Source organism: Heterodontus francisci, chromosome 26 (assembly GCF_036365525.1).
Source record: "Heterodontus francisci isolate sHetFra1 chromosome 26, sHetFra1.hap1, whole genome shotgun sequence".
Taxonomy (NCBI): domain Eukaryota; kingdom Metazoa; phylum Chordata; class Chondrichthyes; order Heterodontiformes; family Heterodontidae; genus Heterodontus; species Heterodontus francisci.
The window spans coordinates 11,444,881-11,471,083 of NC_090396.1; the positions used below are offsets into that span (position 1 = coordinate 11,444,881).

Consider the following 26,203-nt stretch of genomic DNA (forward strand, 5'->3'; position numbering starts at 1 on the left):
TAAAGTCCCCCACAGGAGGTTGGTTAGCAAAATTAAAGCACATGGGATAGGAGGTAATATACTGGCATGGATTAAGGATTGGTTAACAGGCAGAAAACTGACAGTAGGAATAAATGGGTCATTCCCGCGTTGGCAGGCTGTGTCTAGTGGGATACTGCAGGATCACTACTTGGGCCGCAGCTGTTCACAATGATTTGGACGTGGGGATTAAATGTAGTATTTCCAAGTTCACAGATGACACAAAATTAGATGGGAATGTGTGTTGTGAGGAAGATGCAAAGCGGCTTCAAGGGGATTTGGATTAGACTTAGTGAGTGGGCAAGAACGTGGTAGATGGAATATAATGTGGAAAAATGTAAGGCTATCCATCTTGTAAGGAGGAATAGATGTGCAGAGTATTTCTTAAATGGTAAGATATTAGAAGGTGTAGATGTACAAAAGGACCTGGGTGTCCATGTCAATAAATCACTGAAAGTTGACATGCAAGTGCAGCAAGCAATTAAGAAGGCTAATATTGTTAGCCTTTATTGCAAGAGGATTTGAGTACAGGAACCGTGGCTAGATCGCACCTGGAGTACAGTGCGCAGTTTTGATCCCCTTACCTTAAGAAGGATATTATTTCCATTGAGGGAGTGCAACAAAGGTTCACCAGACTTGTTCCTAGGATGGCAGGAGTGTCCTATGGATTGGTCCTGTATTCTCTAGAGTTTCAAAGAATGAGAGGTGATCTCATTGAATCCTACAAAATACTTAAAAGGGATAGACAGGGTAGATGCAGCTAAGATGTTTCCCCTGGTTGGGGAGTCTAGAACCAGGGGACACAATTTCAAAATAAGGGGGAAGCCACTTGGGACAGAGATGAGGAGAAATGTCTTTACTCAGAGGGTTGAAAATCTTTGGAATTCTCTGCCTCACAGGGCTGTGGAAGCTCAGTCATTGTGTATGTTTAAAGCAGAGATTGACAGATTTCTAAATAGCAATGACATAAAGGGATATGGGGATAGTGTGGGGAAAAAGGCATTGAAAGCAATCATCAGCCATGATCGTACTGAATGGCGGAACAAGCTCGATGGGCTGAATGGCCTACTCCTGCTCCTACGTTTCTCTGCTCCTGCACCCCCTTTAGAATTGTACTCTTTATTTTATATCATTTCTCATTCTTCCGACCAAAATGTATCACTTCACTCTTCTCTGCATTAAATTTCATCTGCTACTTGTCTGCCCATTACACCAGCCTGTCTATGTCCTCTTGAAGTTTATCACTCACAGTTCTTCAAAGTTTTGTGTCATCTGCAAATTTTGAAATTGTACACCCAGGTCTAGGTCATTAATACAGATCAAGAAGGGGTCCCAACACCAACCCCGAGGTAACCTCACTATATACATTCCTCCAGTTCAAAAAACGAACAAAGAACAGTACAGCATAGGAACAGGCCATTCGGCCCTCCGATGCCTGTCTAAACTAAAACCTTCTGCACTTCCGGGGACCGTATCCCTCTATTCCCATCCTATTCATGTATTTGTCAAGATGCCTCTTAAACATTGCTATCGTACTTGCTTCCACCACCTCCCCCGGCAGCAAGTTCCAGGCACTCACCACCCTCTGTGTAAAAAACTTGCCTCTAAACTTTGCCCCTCGCACCTTAAACCTATGTCCCCTAGTAACTGACTCTTCCACCCTGGGAAAAAGCTTCTGACTATCCATTCTGTCCATGCCACTCATAACTTTGTAAACCTCTATCATGTCGCCCTTCCACCTCCGTCGTTCCAGTGAAAACAATCCGAGTTTATCCAACCTCTCCTCATAGCTAATACCCTCCAGACTAGGCAACATCCTGGTAAACCTCTTCTGTACCCTCTCCAAAGCCTCCATGTCCTTCTGGTAGTGTGGCGACCAGAATTGTACGTAATATTCTAAGTGTGGCCTAACCAAGGTTCTGTACAGCTGCAGCATGACTTGCCAATGAAGGCAAGCATGCCGTATGCCTTCTTGACTACCTGAAAAAAAACTGAGGCAATGCAGCAATATCTGGCCAACATTCCAACAGTTTCACTTTACAATAGAATCTATGTGTCACAAAAATTAACAGATTGTCCTGTCAAGTTGGTAATATTTTTAGTGTGAGTGTAAATGTCTTCATGATTTATAGAGTAATTTACAGTAGAGGAGGACATTCAGCTCATCGAGTCCATGTTGTCTGGCCACACAGGATTCTGAGGGTAATTGGACAACAGATCCCAGCCTTCATAACAAGCAGATAAATTTGAAGTAATTTATTTTTGGAACTGAAATATAATTTTAATCTCAAGCAGAAATAACGAAGTCAGTTTACAGCATTCTTTAGATAAAATGCTATTTTGGCAAAGGAGGCTCCAATCAGCAGTTGATTTTTATCACACCAATTGGAAGTGATTAGACAGGCCCTTTCCTGTTCTCCTCCTATTAGCAATAAAGGCCCCTTCTATAAACACTTGGGAATGGTTGGCTGAACACAGGCCTACACACTTCATAGAATCATCCAAATCATTCACCACTACTGTTTCCTGTCACTCAGCCAATTTCATATCCATGTTGCTACTGTCCCTTGTAGTCCATGGAATCTAATTTTGTTGACAAGCCTGTTACATGGCACTTTATCAAATGCCTTTTGGAAGTTTATATACAACACATTAACTTCATTACCCTCATTCACCCTCACTGTTACCTCATCAACGTCACAGGACTTTCTGCCGCGTTTGCAGACGTCTTTAAAGAGGAGACACGGACGGCCGGTGCGTCTGATACCAGTGGCGAGCTCGCTGTACAATGTGTCTTTGGGGATCCTGCCATCTTCCAAGCAGCTCACATGGCCAAGCTATCTCAAGCGCCGCTGACTCAGTAGTGTGTATGAGCTGGGGATGTTGGCCGCCTCAAGGACTTCTGTGTTGGAGATACGGTCCTGCCACCTGATGCCAAGGATTCTCCGGAGGCAGTGAAGATTGTGTCCTCAGTACCTTGCTCAATGCTAAATACAGCCAATCTATTTAATACCTCCTCTACCAATTTTTAGCCCATTCGGTGTCTCAACAACCCCCCTTTTCACTATGACTTTGGCAGCATCTTCTTCCATGAAGACCGATGCAAAGTACTCATTTAGTACCTCAGCTATGCCCTCTGCCTCAATGCATAAATTCCCTTTTATGTCCAAATCTGCCCCCACTCCTCCATTTATCACTCTTTCACCATTTATATGCCTTTTAGATTCACTTTGATTAAATGGCAGAATAGGCTGGAGGGGCTGAATGGTCTACCTCTGCTCCTATTCCTTATGTTCCGGCCCCCACACTGTCACAGAGCCACCACCCAACGCCCACCCCACCCCACCACAGTGGGAGAGGACAGAGACCACCCCCTCACACAGGGAGAGAGCTGAGCATCCCCCGCCCCCTCAGCACGCGACACTTGAAAATGATACCCCAGTTTTAAGCCTGGGGCCCACAAATGGTCTTTCAGTTATTCCGGCCGACAGTCCTCTAGAACGACTTACATTACGAGACCATCCCAGCCCTTCTAAATTTGGCCACTCTCAATTTGTGTGGTTTGGGGGGGAAAATATAACAAATTGTATCAGCATTCACTCTAACAGTTTATTGGGACTTTTTGGGGAAGAAGTAGCCAGACTATGGGAAAGGAGGACCCTGCGGTGTCCCATTATGAAAAATACTACACCCCCAGCAAACCCTCACCCTTAACTCATAACAATCATAGTGCTGAGTGCAGCAGCAGAAAGTACAGGATGGGATCCTGGCAGGAGTGGGCTGTCTGGCCGGGATTAATAGTCTAGATATAGAAAGCATCGCAGATAATGTAAGGATTCTGTGGAATGGCCTAGAGTATCATGAAGAAACAGCACAGGAGCCTTAACTCAACTTAATATCAAAGACCTAGCAGGGCAGGTCAAGCAAACTGCACACACTTAATATTATATGGGGCCTGAACGATACAGCAAGCCAGGGAAAGTCTCCAACTGATAGAACAGGGGAAACTGCCACATTAGATTACAAATGGAGATTTTAAAAGTGGAATATAGAGCACGATGCCCAACCACCTCGTGTGTCAGATTCGCAGGCTTACAAAGGTGCTCCTGTACTGTCCATTAGCAGTATGTACAAAAGAACCAAGCCAACATGGGTTTGACAATCAGGCTGCCAATCATTAGGCAAGGAAAGTTAGCCAGCCCTGCTTTTAGGGCAGAGACCATAGGGGTGATGCAAGGTCAGGTATTACTGAAATATGAACACTTACATCACTGTGATCAGCAAATAAGTCTGGGGCCACCCAGTTGTATCAGGTTGTATGCATACACAGGATCCCTTGGGCAGGGAGAGAAAGAGACCATCCCGCAGACAGACTCTCACAGAAGAACAGGGCTGGCACAGAGACCACATATGTGCATGCCACATTGGCTGGCGTGATCACGGAGTAATTATGTGGAGATCACACTTCTCCGCAGTGTGGAATGATAATGCTGCTGTGCTTTAATATTGCTGTTCAGACATTAGCATGTGACAAGTCTCACTTATACTGAATAAAATACAACCAGTCACCCATAAGGGTTATCACCTCAAATCATTTCAGAATTTGGGAAAAGGGGATAAAGGGTTAATTGACACTCTCACCCTGAATCCCAACAACATTGGCAGAGGACACCATGCCCCGCACTGGAAAAGGACAGAGCCCACACTGTCCCCGCACTGGAAAAGGACAGAGCCCACACTGTCCCCGCACTGGGGAAAGGTTCAGGCAGTGATCCAGTTTCAAGCAAGAACACGAGACAGCATGAGGGAGGAGAAACTGCAGCAAGCTCTGATATGTCAAAGGCCCTGCTGCAGTGATGAAATAGATCCTGCTCCATTCCAATCACCAACAGAGCCCACAGGCTGCCCTGTAGCATTGCACCAGGGTGGGCTGAGCCAAGTCTCTCATCTGCCACATTCCCCAGATGAAGGAACAGTCCCCTCAGTCGTTGTAAAGTAGCTTTTGCAGCAAGAGGTCTTGGGGCTTCATTTCCAGTTGCTCTAGTTAATTAAACTCAGGCTAGCTAATGATGGAGTCACTACTGCTGGACCCTGTAGCCTGTCAGCTGAGGTACCAAGGGACTGCTGGTTCAACCACCAAGCGACACTGCACCCTCAGCGAGTCAGCGCCTTCAGGAGGTGAGGGTGAGACTGGCAGATTGCAGAGCTTATAACTGAGCAGCTCATTACACACTGGCTACCTCAAGCTGCAATTCAGCCTACAGCTGGTCAGAGCAACCAAATACCAACCAATGCCTTTAGGTACAAAAACATTTTAATTTGCAATTCCTGCACAGAACTCAAAATCATGAAAAATCCTTTATTTACAAGCCCAGGCCAGCAGGTCACGGACTCAAGTTGCAATTCCAGCCCACTTTCAGGATCCATGGTGTGTTCCTTCTTGGACGATGGCTTTTGCCAGATTGCGAGTGAAAGCCAATCGGAGGAGGCCCAGTTGCGCAGTCTCCACTTCGTCCTCACCCTAGAACAGAGCAAAACAATAAATCATCAGATTGAGAGGTCACAGCAACAGGTCAGAATTAACCTCCAGTCCTCTGTGGAGGGACTCACCTGCTGCCTGCCGTCCACTCCCTCCCCAGCACCACCACCTCCTCTTCCTCCACCCCCAGCCCCTAATTTAAATATCAGAACCTCAGGAAGTGGGTATTTGCCCTGGAGGGAGTGCATCACAGATTCAGCAGAATGACAGCAATTGGAGGGTTAAATTATGGAGGACAGGTTGCATTGACCAGGCTTGTATTCCTTAAATATAGAAGATTAAGGGATGACTTAACTGATGATAAAAGGGTAGATCGAGAGAAACTATTTCCTCTGGTGGGAGGGCAGAACAAGGGATCTTAACCTTAAAGGTGATGCAAAGTCGCTCAGGGGTGATGTCAGGAAGCACTTCCTCACACAAAGGATGGTGAAAATCTGGGACTCCCTCTCCCCCAAAAAGCTGAGTCTGAGGTCAATTGAAAATTTCAAGACTGACATAAATGATTTTTATTAGGCAAGGGTATTTAGGGTTGCAGAACCAAAGCAGGTGGATAGATTTAAGATACAGATCAGCCATGATCTAACGGAGTAGTAGAAGAGGCTCAAGAGACTGACTGCCCTCCTCCTGTTCGTACATCTCTATCAGGACTCACTCACTGATGCCTCCATTACAGACAGGCTGTTAGCTGCTGGGAGACATGTCACTGTCCAGATCTAACAGAGTCAACTCTTACCCCCACAGCTCTCATCTCCTTTTCATGCTCAGCATCATCTGCTGTCACATCCTCCAGGCAGTGCATGAGTGCATATGTCTGATCTGTGGAAAAGATCACCTGACCAAGAGAAACAAAGAAGCAGTGAGCAAACAGGCTTATGGTACCAAACACACTGATCTACTCCAGAAAGGAAGACAGCACCTCATTCTGCAACACCCTCACACCCGGGAACCAGGCTTCTGGTTTACACTACTCATTGTGTCCTTCCTGAAGACTGAGTGGGCGGTGTCTCTGGTCCTGAGGGGCTCACTGTGTGGGGGACTTTCCTGATAGTGGAGCTTCTGGGGCCACCGCACAGCGGATAATGTCAAACGTCTCACCCTTCATTCCCAGTGAGCTCCTCCTCCCCCACCTGCACTACCTGGGGGAGGTGAGGTCGGGGATCACCCCAGTCCCGCTCGGTCTTCGGGACAACAGCCTCCAGCATGTCTACTCCTTCCGCCACCAGCTATTTATGCAGCTGGCGCGGGAGGTGGTCTTGGAGGGCCAATTTAATGTTGAGTTCCAGGAGGTGGCCTACCGAGTCTTCTGGACCTCGGGGCATGGTGCCATGCCTGCAAGTGAGCAGGGCACGTTCATAAGAACTGCCCCAACCTCCTGGCAGCCGACTGCACCTTGGCAGCCCAGGGTGGTGCCGCTGCACCTCCTCCCACTCCCCCTACACCTCCAACAGACACCGCTCAGTCAGTTCCGGAGGCTCTGGTTTTCGTGGCCTCCGGCAGGGAGGGGATGCCCATCTGAATGGAAGAAAGACTCGGAGAAAAAATAAACAACGAGAGGCACGTCCCCCGGACACCATGGTACAACCCGAGCCTGAGCTCAGCCCAAGGCCCGCTCCTGGGGAATCCAGCTGCCCCAGGACTGGGCTCAGGCCCAGGGTAACCAAGCAAAAGGAGGATGCAGAAGCCTCTGATGACAGAGGTCTCTGAGCCTCCGCGCCCCAGTGGGAAAAAGAGAAAGCACCCCTCAACGGAGGTAACACAGGGCCCTGAGGTGCAGGGCACACCTGTTGGAGGGGAGCTGTCTCCTGGTTCGGATACCCAGGTTCCCCTTGCCACCACCACCATCAAGGCTGTAAAGCCTGGGCAGAAACTCTCCACCCCTCAGGATGAAGGGCAAGGGAAGACCCCTGTACATGAGGCCCTTCCCGAAGGAGCAAATGGAGCCCTGCTTGTGGTGGGGGAGCCTTCGGATGCTCCTGGAGAAGCCTTCCCATCTGCCACAGGGTCGGGTGCCCTGCGTGGAGGGGAGGGCGAAGCCCCGAAGGGTCGGCCCTCCCAGCCAAAATCCACTCCCAAACAGGATATACCTGACCCAGTTATGGGTGAAAATGCTGCCCCATCTGCTAGACCTGTGGGCACTGGCGGGGTGGGAGATGGCCTCCTCTCTCTGCCCCCAGTCCCTGCTCTGGCTGGATTTCCGGTGTTGGGAACTTCCATCTCCCCTGGGCCACTCATTAGCCTGGGGACGGAGGTGGAGGGGGGTCCTGAAGCCCTGGCACCCATAGGCTCCAGTTCCACAGAAGAACCCAGAGAGGACTCCTCCGCCATCGATCCTGGGGGTGGGATCAAAGAACAAAGAACAGTACAGCACAGGAACAGGCCATTCGGCCCTCCAAGCCTGCACCGATCTTGATGCCTGCCGAAACTAACACCTTCTGCACTTCCGGGGACCGTATCCCTCTATTCCCTTCCTATTCATATATTTGTCAAGATGTCTCTTAAACGTCGCTATCGTATCTGCTTCCACCACCTCCCCTGGCAGCAAGTTCCAGGCACTCACCACCCTCTGTGTAAAAAACTTGCCTCGCGCATCCCCTCTAAACTTTGCCCCTCGCACCTTAAACCTATGTCCCCTAGTAATTGACTCTTCCACCCTGGGAAAAAGCTTCTGACTATCCACTCTGTCCATGCCACTCATAACTTTGTAAACCTCTATCATGTCGCCCCTCCACCTCCGTCGTTTCAATGAAAACAATCCGGGTTTTTCCAACCTCTCCTCATATCTAATGCCCTCCAGACCAGGCAACATCCTGGTAAACCTCCTCTGTACCCGCTCCAAAGCCTCCACGTCCTTCTGGTAGTGTGGCGACCAGAATTGCACGCAATATTCTAAGTGTGGCCTAACTAAGGTTCTGTACAGCTGCAACATGACTTGCCAATTTTTATACTCTATGCCCCGGCCGATAAAGGCAAGCATGCCATATGCCTTCTTGACTACCTTATCCACCTGCGTTGTCACTTTCAGTAACCTGTGGACCTGTACGCCCAGATCTCTCTGCCTGTCAATACTCCTAAGGGTTCTGCCATTTACTGTATACCTCCCACCTGTATTAGACCTTCCAAAATGCATTACCTCACATTTGTCCGGATTAAACTCCATCTGCCATTTCTCCGATCTATATCCTGCTGTATCCTCTGACAATCCTCAATATTATCCGCAACTCCACCAACCTTTGTGTCGTCCGCAAGCTTACTAATCAGACCAGCTACATTTTCCTCCAAATCATTTATATATACTACAAACAGCAAAGGTCCCAGCACTGATCCCTGCGGAACACAACTAGTCACATCCCTCCATTCAGAAAAACACCCATCCACTGATACCCTCTGTCTTCTATGACTGAGCCAGTTCTGTATCCATCTTGCCAGCTCACCTCTGATCCCATGTGACTTCACCTTTTGTACCAATCTGCCATGCGGGACCTTGTCAAAGGCTTTACTAAAGTCCAAATCGATAACATCCACTGCCCTTCCTTCATCAATCATCTTCGTCACTTCCTCAAAAAACTCAATCAAATTAGTAAGACACGACCTCCACTTCACAAAACCATGCTGTCTCTCACTAATAAGTTCGTTTGTTTCCAAATGGGAGTAAATCCTGTCCCGAATAATCCTCTCTAATAGTTTCCCTACCACTGACATAAGGCTCACCGGCCTATAATTTCCTGGATTATCCTCGCCACCCTTCTTAAACAAAGGAACAACATTGGCTATTCTCCAGTCCTCTGGGACCTCACCTGCAGCCAATGAGGATGCAAAGATTTCTGTCAAGGCCCCAGCAATTTCTTCCCTTGCCTCCCTCAGTATTCTAGGGTAGATCCCATCAGGCCCTGGGGACTTATCTACCTTAATGCTTTGCAAGACACCCAACACCTCCTCCTTTTTGATACTGAGATGACTGAGACTATCTGCACTCCCTTCCCTAGGCTCATCATCCACCAAGTCCTTCTCTTTGGTGAATACTGATGCAAAGTACTCATTTAGCAGCTCGCCCATTTCCTCTGGCTCCACACATAGATTCCCATCTCTGTCCCTGAGTTACCCTCTTGCTATTTATATATGTATAAAAAGCCTTGGGATTTTCCTTAATCCTGTTTGCCAATGACTTTTCATTACCCCTTTTAGCCCTCCTAACTCCTTGCTTAAGTTCCTTCCTACTGTCTTTATATTCCTCAAGTGTTCCGAGCCTACCAGCCCTTACAAATGCTTCCTTTTTCATGACGGAGGCAGGACCAGCTAGCATGGCCGGGACGTCCGCCCCATAATGTGTGCTGGGTGTGTCGGCCCTTGGCGATGACGATGGAGGATGGGGACTCGATGTGGGGCACGGAGGACGACCTTGAATCCATCGCCAGTTAGGCGGTGGACTCCCTCGTGCCGCCCAGAGAGAAACTCCTCTCATCCCCACGGCGGAACTCTGGGACTTCCTCGCGGCATGCAGGAGTTGCCACAATAAAGTTCAGCTGGCCTTTGGCCAGTGGTCGAGTTTAGAACTGATCATCCAGTCCGTCCGTGCCGCCCTCAAGAAGGCGGAGAAGAGCGTGGGCGTGAAACTGGTTGAGAGGCACCAGTTTAAAGTGTTCCTCAATGGGTTGCTGGAGGAGTGGAAGGCGAGGTGCACTTCCGCTCCCTCCTCACACTGTGGTGTTGGTGACGGGTTTCTAAGTACTTTTGACATGAAGATAATCATAGCCAGCCTCAACATCAACGGCAACAGGGGATCTCTCCACAGATTTCACAATCTCTCAGTCCTCAGGGAAGGGAGATATGCGGTGAGCTTTCTGCAGGAAACCCACACCATTCCGGGAGACAAAGCCACCTGGCTCTTGGAGTGGTAGGGTGGGGTCTACATGAGTCACCTCACCCCTATTTCTAGTGGGGTGGCTATCTTGTTGGCCCTGACTTTTCAGTCAGAGATCTTGGGGGTCAAGGAGCTTGTGCCAGGCCACTTGCTACCTCGCCGTTCACCAGGTTGGCATGCCGCTCCAGTTTGTGAACGGTATGCGCCCAGGCCTGGCATGTTGTAAGTGCAGTTCTTTGAAGAAGTGTCTGCTCTCTTGAACTCTATCATAGTGGCGAGTACATTATCCTGGGGGGGGATTTTAACTGTACCCTCGAGTGAGGGATCACTCCGGACCCCAGCACGGCCAAGCATCAGTGGAAAAGTTGAGGGGACTGATCAGCTCCCTCAACTTGGTGGACATCTGGTGGAATCTCCATCCCGACTCCAGCGTCTTCACCTGGAGGTCTGGAGGAGAAGGATCCCGAATGAACTGCAGGCGTATGTCTCCCACGTCTTGGTGGCCTCCATGCAGCTGGTGCCGTGCTCGGACCACCACCTGGTGTGAGGAGTTCACTCCACTCCGCACGAGGGCGGGGTCTGCGTACTGGCACTTTAACAAGCGGCTGCTGGAGGACGAGTGATTCCGGGACTCGTTCCATTGATTCTGGGCCGACTGGAGAAGGAAGCTGGGGAGCTTTCCCTCCTTGCAGCTATGGTGGGATGTGGGCAAGACTCGCATCTGTGTCTACTGTCAGGAGTACACAAAGGGGTCGACCAAGAGGCAGGAAGCCGAGATCGGGCGCCTAGAGAGGGAGGTGCTTGACTTAGAGTCCCGTCTCGGTCATGCCGTTGTGGACCCGGCCCTGGGGCAGGCATACGAAGAGAAGAGCGTGCTAGGCGACCTGCAACTCAGAGTCCTGAGGCACGTAAGTGAGGTCGTGGATCCAGATCTTGAAGGATTTGGACCGCGCTTCACCCTTCTTCTACTCGCTGGAAAAATGGCAGGGGGTCCATGTGGCAGGGACGGATCCTCCATCACGGTTCCGCAGGGAATGGGCCTTTTGTTCCTTATCTATTATATTACGTTGTTCTCTCTGGATCCGTCCAGTGAGGACGTGCGCAGAGTTTTGTGGGAGGACCTGCCGAAGGTCAGCCCGGAATGCGCCAAAGGACTGGAGGCTCCGCTCACATCGGCTGAGCTGACCGGCTCCCTCCACCAGTTCTCGAGGGGCAAATCCCCAAGGCTGGACGGACTGACTGTGGAGTTCCTTCAGGCATTCTGGGATGTCCTGAGGGGCGATTAAGTGCGGGTTCTGGGGGAAAGCCTGGCGAAAGGGGAGATGCCCCCCTCTTTGCGCAGGGCAGTCATCGTCCTACTCCCTAAGAAAGGAGATCTCCACTTGCTTAAGGACTGGCATCCGGTCTCCCTCCTCAGCACAGATTATAAGATCTTTGCCTGGGCTCCGTGCTGGCCCACGTGATCCACCCCAACTAGTCCTACACGGTCCCGAGCCGGTCCATCCAGGACAACATCCACCTGGTATAGGACCTGATCCATATTTCCCAGAGGACTGGTCTGACGATTGCCTTTCTCTCCCTCGATCAGGAGAAGGTGCTCGACAGCGTGGATCACGACTACCTTTTCGGGACTCTGTGCGCATTTTGTGGTCCGAATCCAACTTTTATACGCTGCCGCAGAGTGCCTGGTCAAAGTTAACGGGTCCTTGACGGCGCCCCTTCGCTTTGGGAGAGGAGTGCATCAAGGAGTGCCCCATGTCCGGCCAATTGTACACCATCTGCGTGGAGCTTCGCAGGAGGTTGACGGGATTGGCTCTGTGCGAGCCAGCATGCGAGTTGTTCTCTCGGCTTATGCTGGTGTTGTGCTCCTCACGGTCACAAATCCCGTTGACCTGCAGAGGATGCGCGAGTGCCAGCAGACCTTTTCTACCATGTCCTCCACGTGTGTCAATTGGGAGAAATGTTCCGCACTCCTGGTGGGTCAGTGGTGGGTGGACTCCCTACTTGAGTTGACACCTTTTGCGTGGAGCACCACGCACCTCCTCTATCTGGGAGTCCACCTTAGCCTCGCTGAGGAAGCCTGGCTGGCAAACTGGCAGGCATTGGAGGTGAAAGTCACCACTCGGCTGGGGCACTGGACAGGACTGCTCCGAGTGCTTTCCTACAGGGGCCGAGCGCTGGTCATAAACCTATGGTGGCCTCGATGCTGTGGTATGGGTTTGTCACTTTGGTCCCGCCCCCTGCATTTGCCACCAAGATCCAGAGAAGCTCGTCAATTTCTTTTGGGGCAAGAGGAAACACTGGGACTCTGCCACAGTCCTGAGTCTCCTGATTGAGGAGGACGGCCAGTCGCTGGTGTGCGTCTGCACCCAGGATGCGACTCTCCGCCTTCGGACCCTGCAGAGATACCTGTACGTTGAGCATCCTCCCAGATGGTGTGCGCTGGCAACGTACATTTTCCGCCAGGGGCACTGCCTTCAAGACGACATGCAACTCCCAGCGGAGAATGTTAGCCGCGCCTCTCTGAGGGAGTTGTCTGTCTTTTACCGGGATCTATTCAGAGTCTGGAACATGGTTGCATCCAGTCAGGGTGCTCTCCCGGCTGTAATTTCTGCGGCCTGGAAGAGTGTGTGTTTATATGGAGAGTGCAAGGTTGCAGCCCCTGTTCGAGTATTTAAAGGGGCTGCTCCTCAGGTTTTGGTTGCACTTCAGCCCCACACTCCTGATCTTTGGACACCCAGTGTTGGGGGGCATGGGCCGGGAGGAGGAACGCCTCATTGGTCTGCTCCTGGGCTTGGCCGAGGTGGCAATTCACAGGTCCAGGCTGCAGGCCGTCGGGGGGTCCGTCTACCCTGATTGCCTGCTTCTCTTCCGAGGTTACATTCACGCCTGGGTGTCCCTGGAGAAGGAACATATGGTGACCACTGGTTCTCTTGAGGCCTTCCACGACCAGTGGGCACTGCAGGGGCTGAAGTGCATCATCAATGCCGAGAATGGCATTTTAATTTGAGTTCTGTTTTATTTATCTGTTTTTAAAAAATTATTTAAAAATGTACATAAAGGAGGCCTGGGGAATAAAGGCCCCCTCAAGCAAAATAAAACGGGCCTGGGGTAAAAAGGCCACTTTGAAAAAAGGGGGTTAGATACAGAGTAAGGCTCCCTCTACACTGTCCGATCAAACACTCCCAGGACAGGTACAGCACGGGGTTAGATACAGAGTAAATCTCCCTCTACACTGTCCGATCAAACACTCCCAGGACAGGTACAGCACGGGGTTAGATACAGAGTAAATCTCCCTCTACACTGTCCCCATCAAACACTCCCAGGACAGGTACAGTACGGGGGTTAGATACAGAGTAAAGCTCCCTCTACACTGTCCCCATCAAACACTCCCAGGACAGGTAGAGCATGGGGGTTAGATACAGAGTAAACAGCCTTCTACACTGCTCAATCAAACACATTAATAAAAGTTCCTGAGATTTGGGCGACACTGACAAGGCAGTATGTGTTACCCTGAGGGCATCAAGAGTCAACTACACAGTGTGGGACCAGAAACATGTGTCGCAGCCTCCCCCACCCCACCCCAATCACACCTGTGCACCACACTTGGAACTTTTAGACTCGCCAGCTCTCAACAACGTTCCAATAACTAGAGGCGAGTGCAGACTGGGAAACTCTCTTGCTACAAGAGGCAGGCTAACATTGGGAGGGGGTGTATGGGGGGAGGCGCACATCCCCTGTGCTCCCAACTGATCTATGCTGAATATGGGAAAATTAATGGAGTCACTGATACATTCCAGCATCGAGCCATGGTCAGACCTCCTTCTGCTCCATCAAGGGAAGAGCGTCCAGGAGCAGTGTCATCCAGAAGGAACGTGGAGCGATGCGGGCAGTCATCAGCGAAAGCAGAAGGTTGGCAGCCTTTGCAAACTGCATCTCTCCGTACAGCTTGTGGAATTCACAATACTTCCCTGTCAACAGGAAACCACAGAACATTAAACTGCCTAGAATGTACAACACAGAAACACAGCATTCTGCCCAACAGCTCCACTCCAGTGTTTATGTGCTACATGAGCCTCCTCCCATCCCTCTTCATCCAACCAGAGCAAAATATCTTTTTTTTCCCCTTTCTCCCTCATGTGTTTATTTAGCTTCTCCTTAAATTCATCTATGCTATTTGCCTCAATTACTCCTGTGGTAGTGAGTTCCACAGTCTCATTACTCTGAGTAAAGACGTTTCCCCTGAAATTCCCAATTGGATTTATTAGTGACTATTTTATATTTATAGCCTTTAGTATTGGACTCCCTCACAAGTGGAAACATTTTCTCTCCATCTACCCTACTTAACCCTTTCATTACCTGAACAACATCCAATAAGTCATGCCTCAGCTGTCTCTGTTCCACAGTAAACAGCCAAGCTTGTTGAGCCTTGGGGTCATGTCTTTCACACAGAGACTCAAAAAGGCCAAGGCCCACAGCCCTGTATCAATCCTACATTCAATTAGAGCCCTACAAAATCAGCGTCTGAGGCAGTTCCGATGTTTCAAATATACAAGAAGATGCGACACAACTGCAAACCATAATAAAACTGACCCTACTCCCCAAGGAGCACTGGGGTATACTGAGAAACTAGATAATTAGGTCTACCTACCAAGAAAGGTCAGCCGGTCACTCAGCAGCATGGACGATCCCAGGTTGCTGATCAGGTCGAAGTCAGAAAAGCTTCCTTTAACAGAGTAATCCTGCAATAACCTGCACAATGAACCAATGTCTTTATAAGCACAGAATAGCACAGCAATCACTCCAGCTAGCAAGCAGGTTTACTCTCTCAACTGGTGGTCAGAGTTAAATAAATTCCTACTGCACCAGCCCATGGAACAAAACTGCCCGAACTGAATGTCAAGGGGAGGACGGGGAAACTGGACAGTTTATGTGGGAAATGGTAAAATACCACACTGCCACATTCTCTGAAAAATGAGGCAAGGCACATTGATGTCCTGGTCCTGGGAGTGTATGTTGCTGATCTGGGTCCCTAAATAAAAAGGTGTTCCACTCCCTCAGCACCAACATCTCTTACTTTGAGTACCGCCAACATACTGTCGGAGGAACAAGGGACTTCAGAATCAGTGTCCCATTGCTCCTGAGGGTGGAACGCACATCCAGTAAACAGCATAGTTGGGTATCTATATCTGTAGGCTGCCCATTACATAGAACAGTACAGCACAGTACAGGCCCTTCGGCCCACGATGTTGTGCCGAACCTTTAACCTACTCTAAGATCAAACTAACTACCTACCCTTCATTCTACTATCATCCATGTACCTATCCAAGAGTCGCTTAAATGCCCCTAATGTATCTGCTTCTACTACCACCGCTGGCAGCACATTCCACGCACCCACCACTCTCTGTGTAAAGAACCTACCTCTGACATCTCCCCGAAACCTTCCTCCAATCACCTTAAAATTATGCCCCCTGGTGATAGCCCTTTCCACCCTGGGAAAAAGTCTCTGACTATCCACTCTATCTATGCCTCTCATCATCTTGTACCCCTCTATCAAGTCACCTCTCATCCTTCTTCGCTCCAATGAGAAAAGCCTTAGCTCCCTCAATCTTTCTTCGTAAGACATGCCCTCCAGTCCAGGCAGCATCCTGGTAAATCTCCTGTGCACCCTCTCTAAAGCTTCCACATCCTTCCTATAATGAGGCGACCAGAACTGAACACAATATTCCAAGTGTGGTCTAACCAGGGCTTTATAGAGCTGCAGCATAACCTCGCGGCTCTTAAACTCAATCCCCCTGTTAATGAAAGCCAACACACCATACGCCTTCTTAACAACCCTATCAACTTGGGTGGCAACTTTGAGCGATCTATGGACATGGACCCCAAGATCCCTCTGTTCCTCCACACTACCAAGAATCCTGTCTTTAAGCCTGTATTCTGCATTCAAATTCGACCTTCCAAAATGAATCACTTCACACTTTTCCAGGTTGAACTCCATCTGCCACTTCTCAGCCCAGCTCTGCATCCTGTCAATGTCCCGTTGCAACCTACAACAGCCTTCCACACTATCCACAACTCCAGCAACCTTTGTGTCGTCGGCAAACTTGCTAACCCAGCCTTCCACTTCCTCATCCAAGTCATTTATAAAAATCACAAAGAGCAGGATTCCCAGAACAGATCCTTGTGGAACATCATTGGTCACCGAGCTCCATGCTGAATACTTTCCATCTACTACCACCCTCTGACTTCTATGGGCCAACCAATTTTGTATCTAGACAGCCAACTTTCCCTGTATCCCATGCCTCCTCACTTTCTGAATGAGCCTACCATGGGGAACCTTATCAAACGCCTTGCTAAAATCCATATACACCACATCCACTGCTCTTCCTTCATCAATGTGTTTTGTCACATCTTCAAAGAATTCAATAAGGCTTGTGAGGCATGACCTGCCCCTCACAAAGCCATGCTGACTGTCTCTAATCAAACCATGCTTTTCCAAATAATCATAAATCCTGTCTCTCAGAATCCTCTCCAATAATTTGCCCACAAACCTGGTTGCATCAGCACAGACTCAAGCAGTCCTGAAATGAATAGCTCATGGCCCACATATCCAGGAGCTCAATTCACATGATTAATATCTGTTTTCCCCTCTATTATATTCTAGAAAGCAGGACTTCCAGTTCACCCTCCCTTGGCAACAATGTTACACAACGTTAGTCCCACACCAGAACCATATCCAAAATTGCCAAATCTAGAAATTGCAGGCTCCAGCTAATTTCAAACTACTGGGATAAAGATCTAGAATAGGGCTTCCCCCAACCATCCCAGTAGGTAATGGCAGTGCTCAGTGTTTGATTGCTGCAAATGGCCTCAGTGCCACATTGGGTGGAGGTGAAGGTCAGTCAGGACAGTCACTCCTGATCATCTTCAATGAATCCTGTTGCAGAGTGTGCGCACGTCGACATCAAGTAACAGAAGATCAAGTTGGTTGATGGTTCTCATGCCCAAATAGGCTGCCAACACTCTGGTGAAGTACCAGAGTCTCCGGCACCTTGTGGATATTACGCAGCAGAGGAACAAGGTTTGTGACAACTCCCACAGTCGAACAGTCTGCCAATACTTGCTGTCTAGGGCTTCTTAAGCAAGTACCAGTTGGTCGCAGGCACTCCTGAGAGCCTTCCGAGGGGTGGGGGGGGGGGTGGTGTGAGGGGTGTGTAAAACTGAAAATGCAAATAGAGAGACTGCTGCCGGCCTGCTAGTTTACATTCACAGACCTGTCTGAGATAAGAGTTGCGAAGAACGAGTCTTTTGCTCGTACGCTCCAGGACAATGCCGATCCCAGCCGGTTGTTGCGCATAGCTTTCATCGCCATGATCTTACAGATGCTCCTCACTGCAGGAAGAGCCACACATGCACACATTACATAACAGAATTAAAAATGCAAGCACGTGTAACAAAAGGCAAACTAATGGCTTGGGTAGGGAATTGGTTGAAAGGTAGCAGACAGTGTGGATAATGGCTATGTAATTAAATTGGCAGGAGCTGACTAGTGATGTCCCACAAGGATCTGTACTGGTGCCTCAGCAACTCACTATATTTATAAATGACTTGGATGAAGGAAGAGAGAGCTATATACCCAAGTTTGTTGACGACAAGCTAAGCGACACAGTAAACAGCATAGATGGAAGCTGATGGTTGCAAAGGGACATTGATAAGTGAATGGGCAAATCTGTGGCAGCTGGGAGGTCAGGATGGGGAAAAGTGAGGTCATCCATTTTGGACAGAACAAAAATGGATCCGAATATTTACTGAATGGTGTGAAAAGCTCGGAGCTAGGAAATGGAAATTTGGCCTTTGGGGTTGCACATCAACAAAACTAGAACCAATGTCCTCGCGGGGAGGTTTATTAGTGCAGGCGGGGAGGGTTTAAACTAAATTGGCAGGGGGGTGCGCACCAGCATATAGAGGTAGAAAAGAATAATAAGATGCATAAAGGAGTGAGAGTGTTTTAAATAAATGATTTGGAGGAAAATGTAGCTGGTCTGATTAGTAAGTTTGCGGACGACACAAAGGTTGGTGGAGTTGCGAATAATGATGTGGATTGTCAGAGGATACAGCAGGATATAGATCGGTTGGATACTTGGGCGGAGAAATGGCAGATGGAGTTTAATCCGGACAAATGTCGGGTAATGCAGTTTGGAAGATCTAATGCAGGTGGGAAGTATACAGTAAATGGCAGAACCCTTAGGAGTATTGACAGGCAGAGAGATCCGGGCGTACAGGTCCACAGATCACTGAAAGTGGCAATGCAGGTGGATAAGCTCGTCAAGAAGGCATACGGCATACTTACCTTCATCGGTCGGGGCATAGAATTTAAAATTTACAAGTCATGCTGCAGCTGTACAGAACCTTAGTTAGGCCACACTTAGAATATTGCATACAATTCTGGTCGCCACATGACCAGAAGGATGTGGAGGCTTTGGAGAGGGTACAGAAGAGGGTTACCAGGATGTTGCCTGGTCTGGAGGGTATTAGCTATGAGGAGAGGTTGGATAAACACGGATTGCTTTCACTGGAACGACGGAGGTGGAGGGGCGACATGATAGAGGTTTACAAAGTTATGAGTGGCATGGACAGAGTGGATAGTCAGAAGCTTTTTCCCAGGGTGGAAGAGTCAGTTACTAGGGGACATAGGTTTAAGGTGCGAGGGGCAAAATTTAGAGGGGATGTGCGAGGCAAGTTTTTTTTAAAACAGAGGGTGGTGAGTGCCTGGAACTTGCTGCTGGGGGAGGTGGTGGAAGCAGGTACAATAGACACGTTTGAGAGGCATCTTGACAAATACATGAACAGGATGGGAATAGAGAGATACGGACCCCAGAAGTGCAGAAGGTTTTAGTTTAGACAGGCATCAAGATCGGCGCAGGCTTGGAGGGCCGAATGGCCTGTTCCTGTGCTGTATTGTTCTTTGTTCTTTGATACCAACTGACTGCAACAGGACATTGATTGGCTAGCAGAATGGGCAAGTGGAATTTAATACAAAGTGTGAGGTGATGTATTTTGGCAGAAAAGATTGGGCGAGGCAATATAGACTTAATGACAGTTCCAAAGACTGTGCAGGGACAGAGGGACCTGGGGGTTCATGTGCATAGATCATTGTAGGTGGCAGGACATATTGAGAGAGTAGTTAGCAAAGCATATGGGATCTTGGGCTTCATAAATAGAGGTATTGAGTACAAAAGCAGGGAAGCTATGCTGAACCTTTATAAAGCTCTGATTAGGCAGGCCAAAAACCATCAGGAAGTACCTGGCTTTCTTCCCCTTTCTGTATACACAGTTTATTGGGCTGTAGTGTTTGCTGCTGTTTTATATGAAGTGTGACAGAGGCACCACATACAACGCAGATTACCCATGCTGCTGCTTGTTGCGAGTCAGAGAATGTGCCATCTCCTGCTGTGTGATACATTGCATCAGGGCCACTGATTCAGAAATTCAACAAGTCACAATGTTTTTTATTGCAAAATACTCCTTCAAATTATGCAATATTATGCAATATTTTTGTGGATGCTTGATTATTCAAAACTTTGTGTATTATTCAATTTAACATCTGAATGTTATATACAGTACATGAGAAGATAGTGGGGAAAATAGGATATAATTAAATACTTCTTTTGCAGTGTAGTCACTGTTGTAATGTAGGAAACACAACAGCCAATTTGCAGCAAGCTCCCACAAGTATGAATGAGATAATGACCAGATAATCTGTTATAGGGATGCTAGATAAGAGACAAATGGCCCACCAGGAGAACTCCCCTGCCTTTTTTCAAAATTCTGCCAAGGGCTCTTGTCCATTCAGCTGGGAGCAGATAGAGCCTCAGTTTAAGGTCTCAACTGAAAGACGGCACCTCTGATAGTACGTACTCTGTACTGCACTGGACTGTCAGCTTGGATTTTGGCTTCAAATTTCGGCAGGGGGATTTCAGGCCACAGTCTTCTGACTCAGTGGCAAGAGTACTACTCACTGAGCCATGACTGCCAGAACAGGAGGTGTAAGAATCTGGGTGACTTGGGAGGGTTTGCGCTGGGAAGGTGGTAGCAAGGTCTGGAAGAACAATATGGTGGAAGGTCAGGTTCTGGGATAGGGGAGCCTCAGGGGGTATGTGGATGCTGTGAGGGGAAGTCAAGTGGTAGTTAGGGGGTGCAGGAGTACTGGGGAAGAGGCAGCTGGCTGGTGTCGACAAAAGAGAGGGGGGAGGTATACAGCGGGGATTGGAGCAAGCTTTGGGGCTGACTGAAGCACTAACCAGGAAAGGAAATATAAGGGTGGGCAGGTACAGGAGAATGAACATGTCTTTCCCAAATGCTGGCCTGAAGAATCCTGTATGAGCTGGGAGCACTTGGACAGAGTGTCCAAAGTGCGAGGATACCCATTTCCCAGCACCAACATCACCCACCCTCAAAAAAATACACAAATAGTCCCGCTTCCTCATCATCCATCAGGCAAATGAAAACCAACTGGGAGATTCCACCCCCACCATCCCCCACAACCTTCCGACCAAATTCTGCTTTTAAATAAGGAGCTCATCACCTTGCTCTGTCATTTGTCGTTGCTCACATATTCTCAGCACCTTCAGTGCCTTGCGTTCAGTGTTCAGAGGTACACGCTCAATATAAAGCTCCAGGTAAATGCGGCCAAACTGCGGACAGTAGTCAAAGTAGTCTATGGCCAGCTGCCAGAGGCTGAAATCATCCAACAGAAGACACAACATTAACCCACAGAGGACAGCAGAGAATCCCTGCACCAACCTTTAATAAGAAGGCACACAGGTATTATAGTCAGCATGGTTCAGATAGTGACATCTCACTGAAACTAAAAGCCAGCAGTGACCCACCTGTCGTGGTTGAAGAGCCCAGAGGCGTATTCCAGAATGAGGAATTCACGAAGGTTTGAACCAAAACTGCAACGAGAAAAACACAAGGTAAGAGTAGAATGAACTTCAGAACCTTGATCCAACACATGAAACATCAAGCCTCAGAAATGCAATCCATTTGCTTGGTCTGAACACAAGCCATGACCTGCAGAAGTCTGTGTTGTCTCCTCATACATGTGTTCTATCCCCGCTCTCTCGCCTCCACAGTGGTCCCCGCTTTTCGATAAACAAACAGTTTAAAATGTTACAACGAATATGAGGAATATGCAGCGGGTGGTAATGACCTGGAACTCGCTGCCCAGGTGGGTGGTGGAAGTGGTGACAATGATTTCAAAAGGAAATTGGATGGCCACTTGAAGGAAACAGACTTGCAGGGCTTTGAGGATTGAGTAGGGGTGTAGGACTGACTGGATAGCTCTGTGGAGAGCCGGCATGGACTTGATGGGCCGAGTGGCCTCCATCTGTGCCATTAATAACTATGACTAATGCAGGGCTACCTCCCACCCGTCCACCCCCAATCGTACTCTTGTAAGTAAAGAACTGAGTGATGTAGCACAAACCCATACAGACCAAAAGGTCCTATGATCAATTCCTGGATTAAGATGAGGTCACTGATCTCAGCCAAAGCCACAGGAAGGGGACTACAATGAGTCTCCGCACTCCCGGGTTTGGGAGAAGTCCTCTTACATGGGACACAACTCTGCTGAGTGAGCACAGGATCAGGTCTAGCTGCAGTGCCACCCTCTCAAAGTGGAGAGGGAATCTTGCCTGGTGATCAACAGTGGGAGGGGCTGATGGCTGCTGGCAGTCGATTGTGGAGCCAACCTCTCCAGTGCATTTACTGAAATACCCGCTGCCCCGACAAACAAGAGTGAAAAGAGGCTCAGAAAATGGGCTGAGGCCTGACCCAATTCTACAAATACACTAAAGATCTTGATAAGTCACAGGTTTTTTTTTTTAAACACACTTGTATTGCTACCTTTCAAGCCTTCTGTAGTATTACCCAATAACGAAATCCGAAACCCTGCACTCAGATAGCTGTCAGGAATATCGTACAGCAAGAAAGCAACACAACACGAGTCCAGACCTGTCCCCCTATCAGAGCAATGAGACTTGGGTCCAAACCTGCCCCACCGATCAGAGCGATGGGACCTGGGTCCAGACCTGCCCCACCGATCAGAGCGATGGGACCTGGGTCCAGACCTGCCCCCCCCCCCGTGTATCACAGAGTGATGGGACCTGGGTCCAGATCAAAACCTTGCAGCAGTGCAACATAGCAGGAGCTCAAGAAATAGGAGGAGTAGGACATTCAGCCTGCTCCACCATTCAATGAGATCATGGCTGATCTTCTACTTCAACACCATTTCCCTGCACTATCCCCCGTAACCCTTGATGTTTTTAATATCTAGAAATCTATCAATATCAGTCTTGAGCATACTCAATGACAGAGCCTCCACTGCCCTCTGGGGCAGAGAATTCCAAAGATTCACCACCCTCTAAATGAAGAAATTCCTCCTCATCTCAGTCCTAAATGGCCTGCCCATTATTCTGACCCTGTGTCCCCTGGATCTAGACTCTCCAGCAGGGGAAACATCCTTCCTACATCTACTCTGTCAAGCCCAGTAAGAATTTTGTATGTTTGAATGAGCTCACCTCTCATTCTTCTAAACGCAAGACAGCAAAGGCCCCGTCTATTTAATTTTTCCTCATATGACAATCCCTTCATTCCAGGAATTAGTTTAGTGAACCTTCTTTGCACTCCCTCAATGGCAAGTATATCTTTCCTTGGGCAAGGAGACCAAAACAGCAAACAATACTCCAGGTGCGGTCTCACCAAGGCTCTATATTATTGCAGTAAGACTTCTTTACTCCTGTACTCAAATCCTCTTGTAATAAAGGCCAACATACTATTTGCCCTTTTAATTGCTTGTTGTACCTGCATGTTAGCTTTCAGTGACTCATGAACAAGGACACCCAAGTCCCTTTGAAGTTCAATATTTTCCAGCCTGTCACCATTTAAGAAATACTCTGCATTTTCTGTTTTTCCTACCAAGGTGGATAACCTCACATTTCTCCACATTGTATTCCATCTGCCAAATGTTTTGCCCACTCACTTCGCCTCTCCAAATCCCATTGAAGTGTCTTTGCATCCTCCTCACAACTCACACTTCCACCTAGTTTTGTGTCACCTGCAAACTTGGAAATACTGCATTTGGTTCCCACATCCAAATCATTGATTGATATTGTAAATAGCTTGGACCCAAGCCCTGATCCTTGCGGTACCCCACTAATCACGGCCTGCCATTCCGAAAATGACCCATTTATTCCAACTCTCTGTTTTCTATCTGTTAACCAGTTCTCAATCCATGCCAGTATATTCCCCCTAATCCCACGTGCTCTAATTTTATTTACTAACCTCTTATGTGGAACCTTGTCAAAGCTTTCTGAAAATCTAAATATATCACATTCACGGGTTCCCCCTTATCTATTCTGCTAGTTACATCCTCAAAAAAACTCCAACAGGTTTGTCAAACATGATTTTGTTTTCATAAATCCACGTTGACTCTGCCAAATCCTGACATTATTTTCTAAGTATCCTGTTGTCACATCCTTTATTATAGATTTTAGCATTTTCCCTACAACTGATGTTAGGCCAACAGGTCTGAGTTCCCCGTTTGCTCTCTTCCTCCTTTCTTAAATAGTAGGGTCACATTTGTCACCTTCCAATCTGCAGGAACCTTTCCAGAGTCTATGGAATTTTGATAGATGACTATCTTTCCACTATCTCTACTGCCACCTCTTCCTAGTACTTTTTTTTAACTAATGTAAATATCTTGCAGTCCTTTGATTCTCCATTATTTCTGGGAGGTTTTTAGTATTTTCCTCCATGAAGACAGACACAAAGTATTTGTTCAGTTTCTCTGCCATTTCCCAATGTCCCACAATAAATTCTCCTGACTTTGCTTATAATGGACCCACATTTGTCTTTGCTGATCTTTTCCCTTTTACTTACTAATAGAAGCTTTTACAGTCAGTTTTTATGTTTCTTGCTAGTTTACTCTCATTCTATTTTCCCTTGGTTAATATTTTGCTCGGTCCTCGTTCGCAGAATTCTGAAATAGAAACATAGAAAATAGGAGCAGGAGTAGGCCATTCGGTCCTTCGAGCCTGCTCCGCCATTCATTATGATCATGGCTGATCATCCAACTCAGGAGCCTGTTCCCGCTTTCGCCCCAGACCCTTTGATCCCTTTAGACCCAGGAGCTATATCTAACTCCTTTTTGAAAACATACATTGTTTTGGTCTCAACTGCTTTCCGTGGTAGTGAATTCCACAGGCTTACCACTCTCTGGGTGAAGTAATTTCTCCTCATCTCAGTCCTGAAAGGTTTACCCCGTATCCTTAGACTACGACCGCTGGTTCTGGACTCCCCACCATTGGGAACACCCTACCTGCATCTACCCTGTCAAGTCCTGTTAGAATTTTATAGGTTTCTATGAGATCCACCCTCACTCTTCTGAACTCCAGCGAACATAATCCTAACCGACTCAATCTCTCCTCATACGTCAGTCCCACCATCCCAGGAATCAGTCTGGTAAACCTTCGCTGCACTCCCTCTATAGCAAGAGCATCCTTCCTCAGATAAGGAGACCAAAACTGCACACAATATTCCAGGTGTGGCCTCACCAAGGCCCTGTATAATTGCAGAAAGACATCCCTGCTCCTGTACTCGAATCCTCTCACTATGAAGGCCAACGTACCATTTGCCTTTTTTACCACCTGTTGCACCTGCATGCTTACCTTCAGTGACTGGTGTATGAGAACACCCAGGTCTCGCTGCACATTCCCCTCTCTCAGTATATAGCCGTTCAGATAATAATCTGTCTTCCTGTTTTTGCTATCAAAGTGGATAACCTCACATTTATCCACATTATATTGCATCTGCCATGCATTAGCCCACTCACTCAACTTGTCCAAATGCTCCCAATCCTCAGGCTTACCATTTTGTTCGGCACCTTTATATGTCTCTTCCTTTGCTCTAATGCAATTCTTGATTTCTTTCGTTAGCCATGGTTGGAACACTTTCCTTGCTGGGTTTTTATGCATTAACAAAATGTATCTGGGGGTATGGGGGCAACTTTCTGCACTCCAGCAACAAATCAACAAATAAAATCTGTGCACCAGTATTAACATTGAGATTTTCACTCACTCTATGGAAGCCATGATAACACTGTCTCAGAACATCATTCCCTTTATCCTTTTTCCAAAGTGCAAGAAAAAGAGGAGCACTGAACTGTGGAGCAGTGAGTGAAGACCCAGAGGCACATGGAGCAGCAACCTGTCAGCAGCACAGCTCAGAGAGGTGGGCTTCTTTAAGTGCCAGCGATATAATGCATCATCATACAAGGAAACCCTCAGCACGGATTGATGGACTATGGGCAGACACGCCCACCCTGATCAAACAAACACACTCACTGAAGATTATGGGACTGTAGGAGGTTGCAATGATCTAGTAGATCTGCCAGATGAGCCACAAACCACCAATTATTCAGGACGATGCTGTAACGAGAGGCACATGAAATATTAGTGTATGGAAACACTGGCATAAATAAACAGGATGCACACCAGGATGGGAAAACATGTTTCCTTAAAACAGCAGAAACTGAGAGCACACAACTTGGGAGGAGCATCAGCAGCATCAAGCATGTTGCCACATGCTGTGATAACTCAGTCTCTAACATTAATATTTTTAAATGAGCAGAAAAAAGAAATTGAATTTTAATAGAGTGTGCACTGCCTACCAATCCCACTAACTGCTGAGTGAGATAATCCAACAGCTGACTCAGAGTAAGGACAACC

At 48.0% G+C, this 26,203-nt stretch overlaps 1 protein-coding gene across 2 annotated transcripts in view; it reads right to left on the reverse strand.

Moving 5' to 3' along the window:
• Positions 1-5,309: 5,309 nt before the first annotated feature.
• The window catches only part of nup85 (nucleoporin 85), a 66,346-nt gene continuing 45,452 nt past the window's right edge, over positions 5,310-26,203 (reverse strand). The window contains exons 12-19 of one of the 2 annotated variants that reach the window (XM_068057802.1): positions 25,820-25,903; positions 21,305-21,370; positions 21,001-21,152; positions 17,690-17,807; positions 15,067-15,167; positions 14,235-14,386; positions 6,291-6,389; positions 5,310-5,539 (exon numbers count right to left, since the gene is read on the reverse strand). In XM_068057802.1, coding sequence (XP_067913903.1) covers positions 5,435-5,539; positions 6,291-6,389; positions 14,235-14,386; positions 15,067-15,167; positions 17,690-17,807; positions 21,001-21,152; positions 21,305-21,370; positions 25,820-25,903 — 877 coding nt within the window. In that variant the 3' untranslated portion in view covers positions 5,310-5,434. The remainder of the gene's footprint in view (positions 5,540-6,290; positions 6,390-14,234; positions 14,387-15,066; positions 15,168-17,689; positions 17,808-21,000; positions 21,153-21,304; positions 21,371-25,819; positions 25,904-26,203) is intronic. The other variant, XM_068057803.1, reaches the window with a different exon arrangement.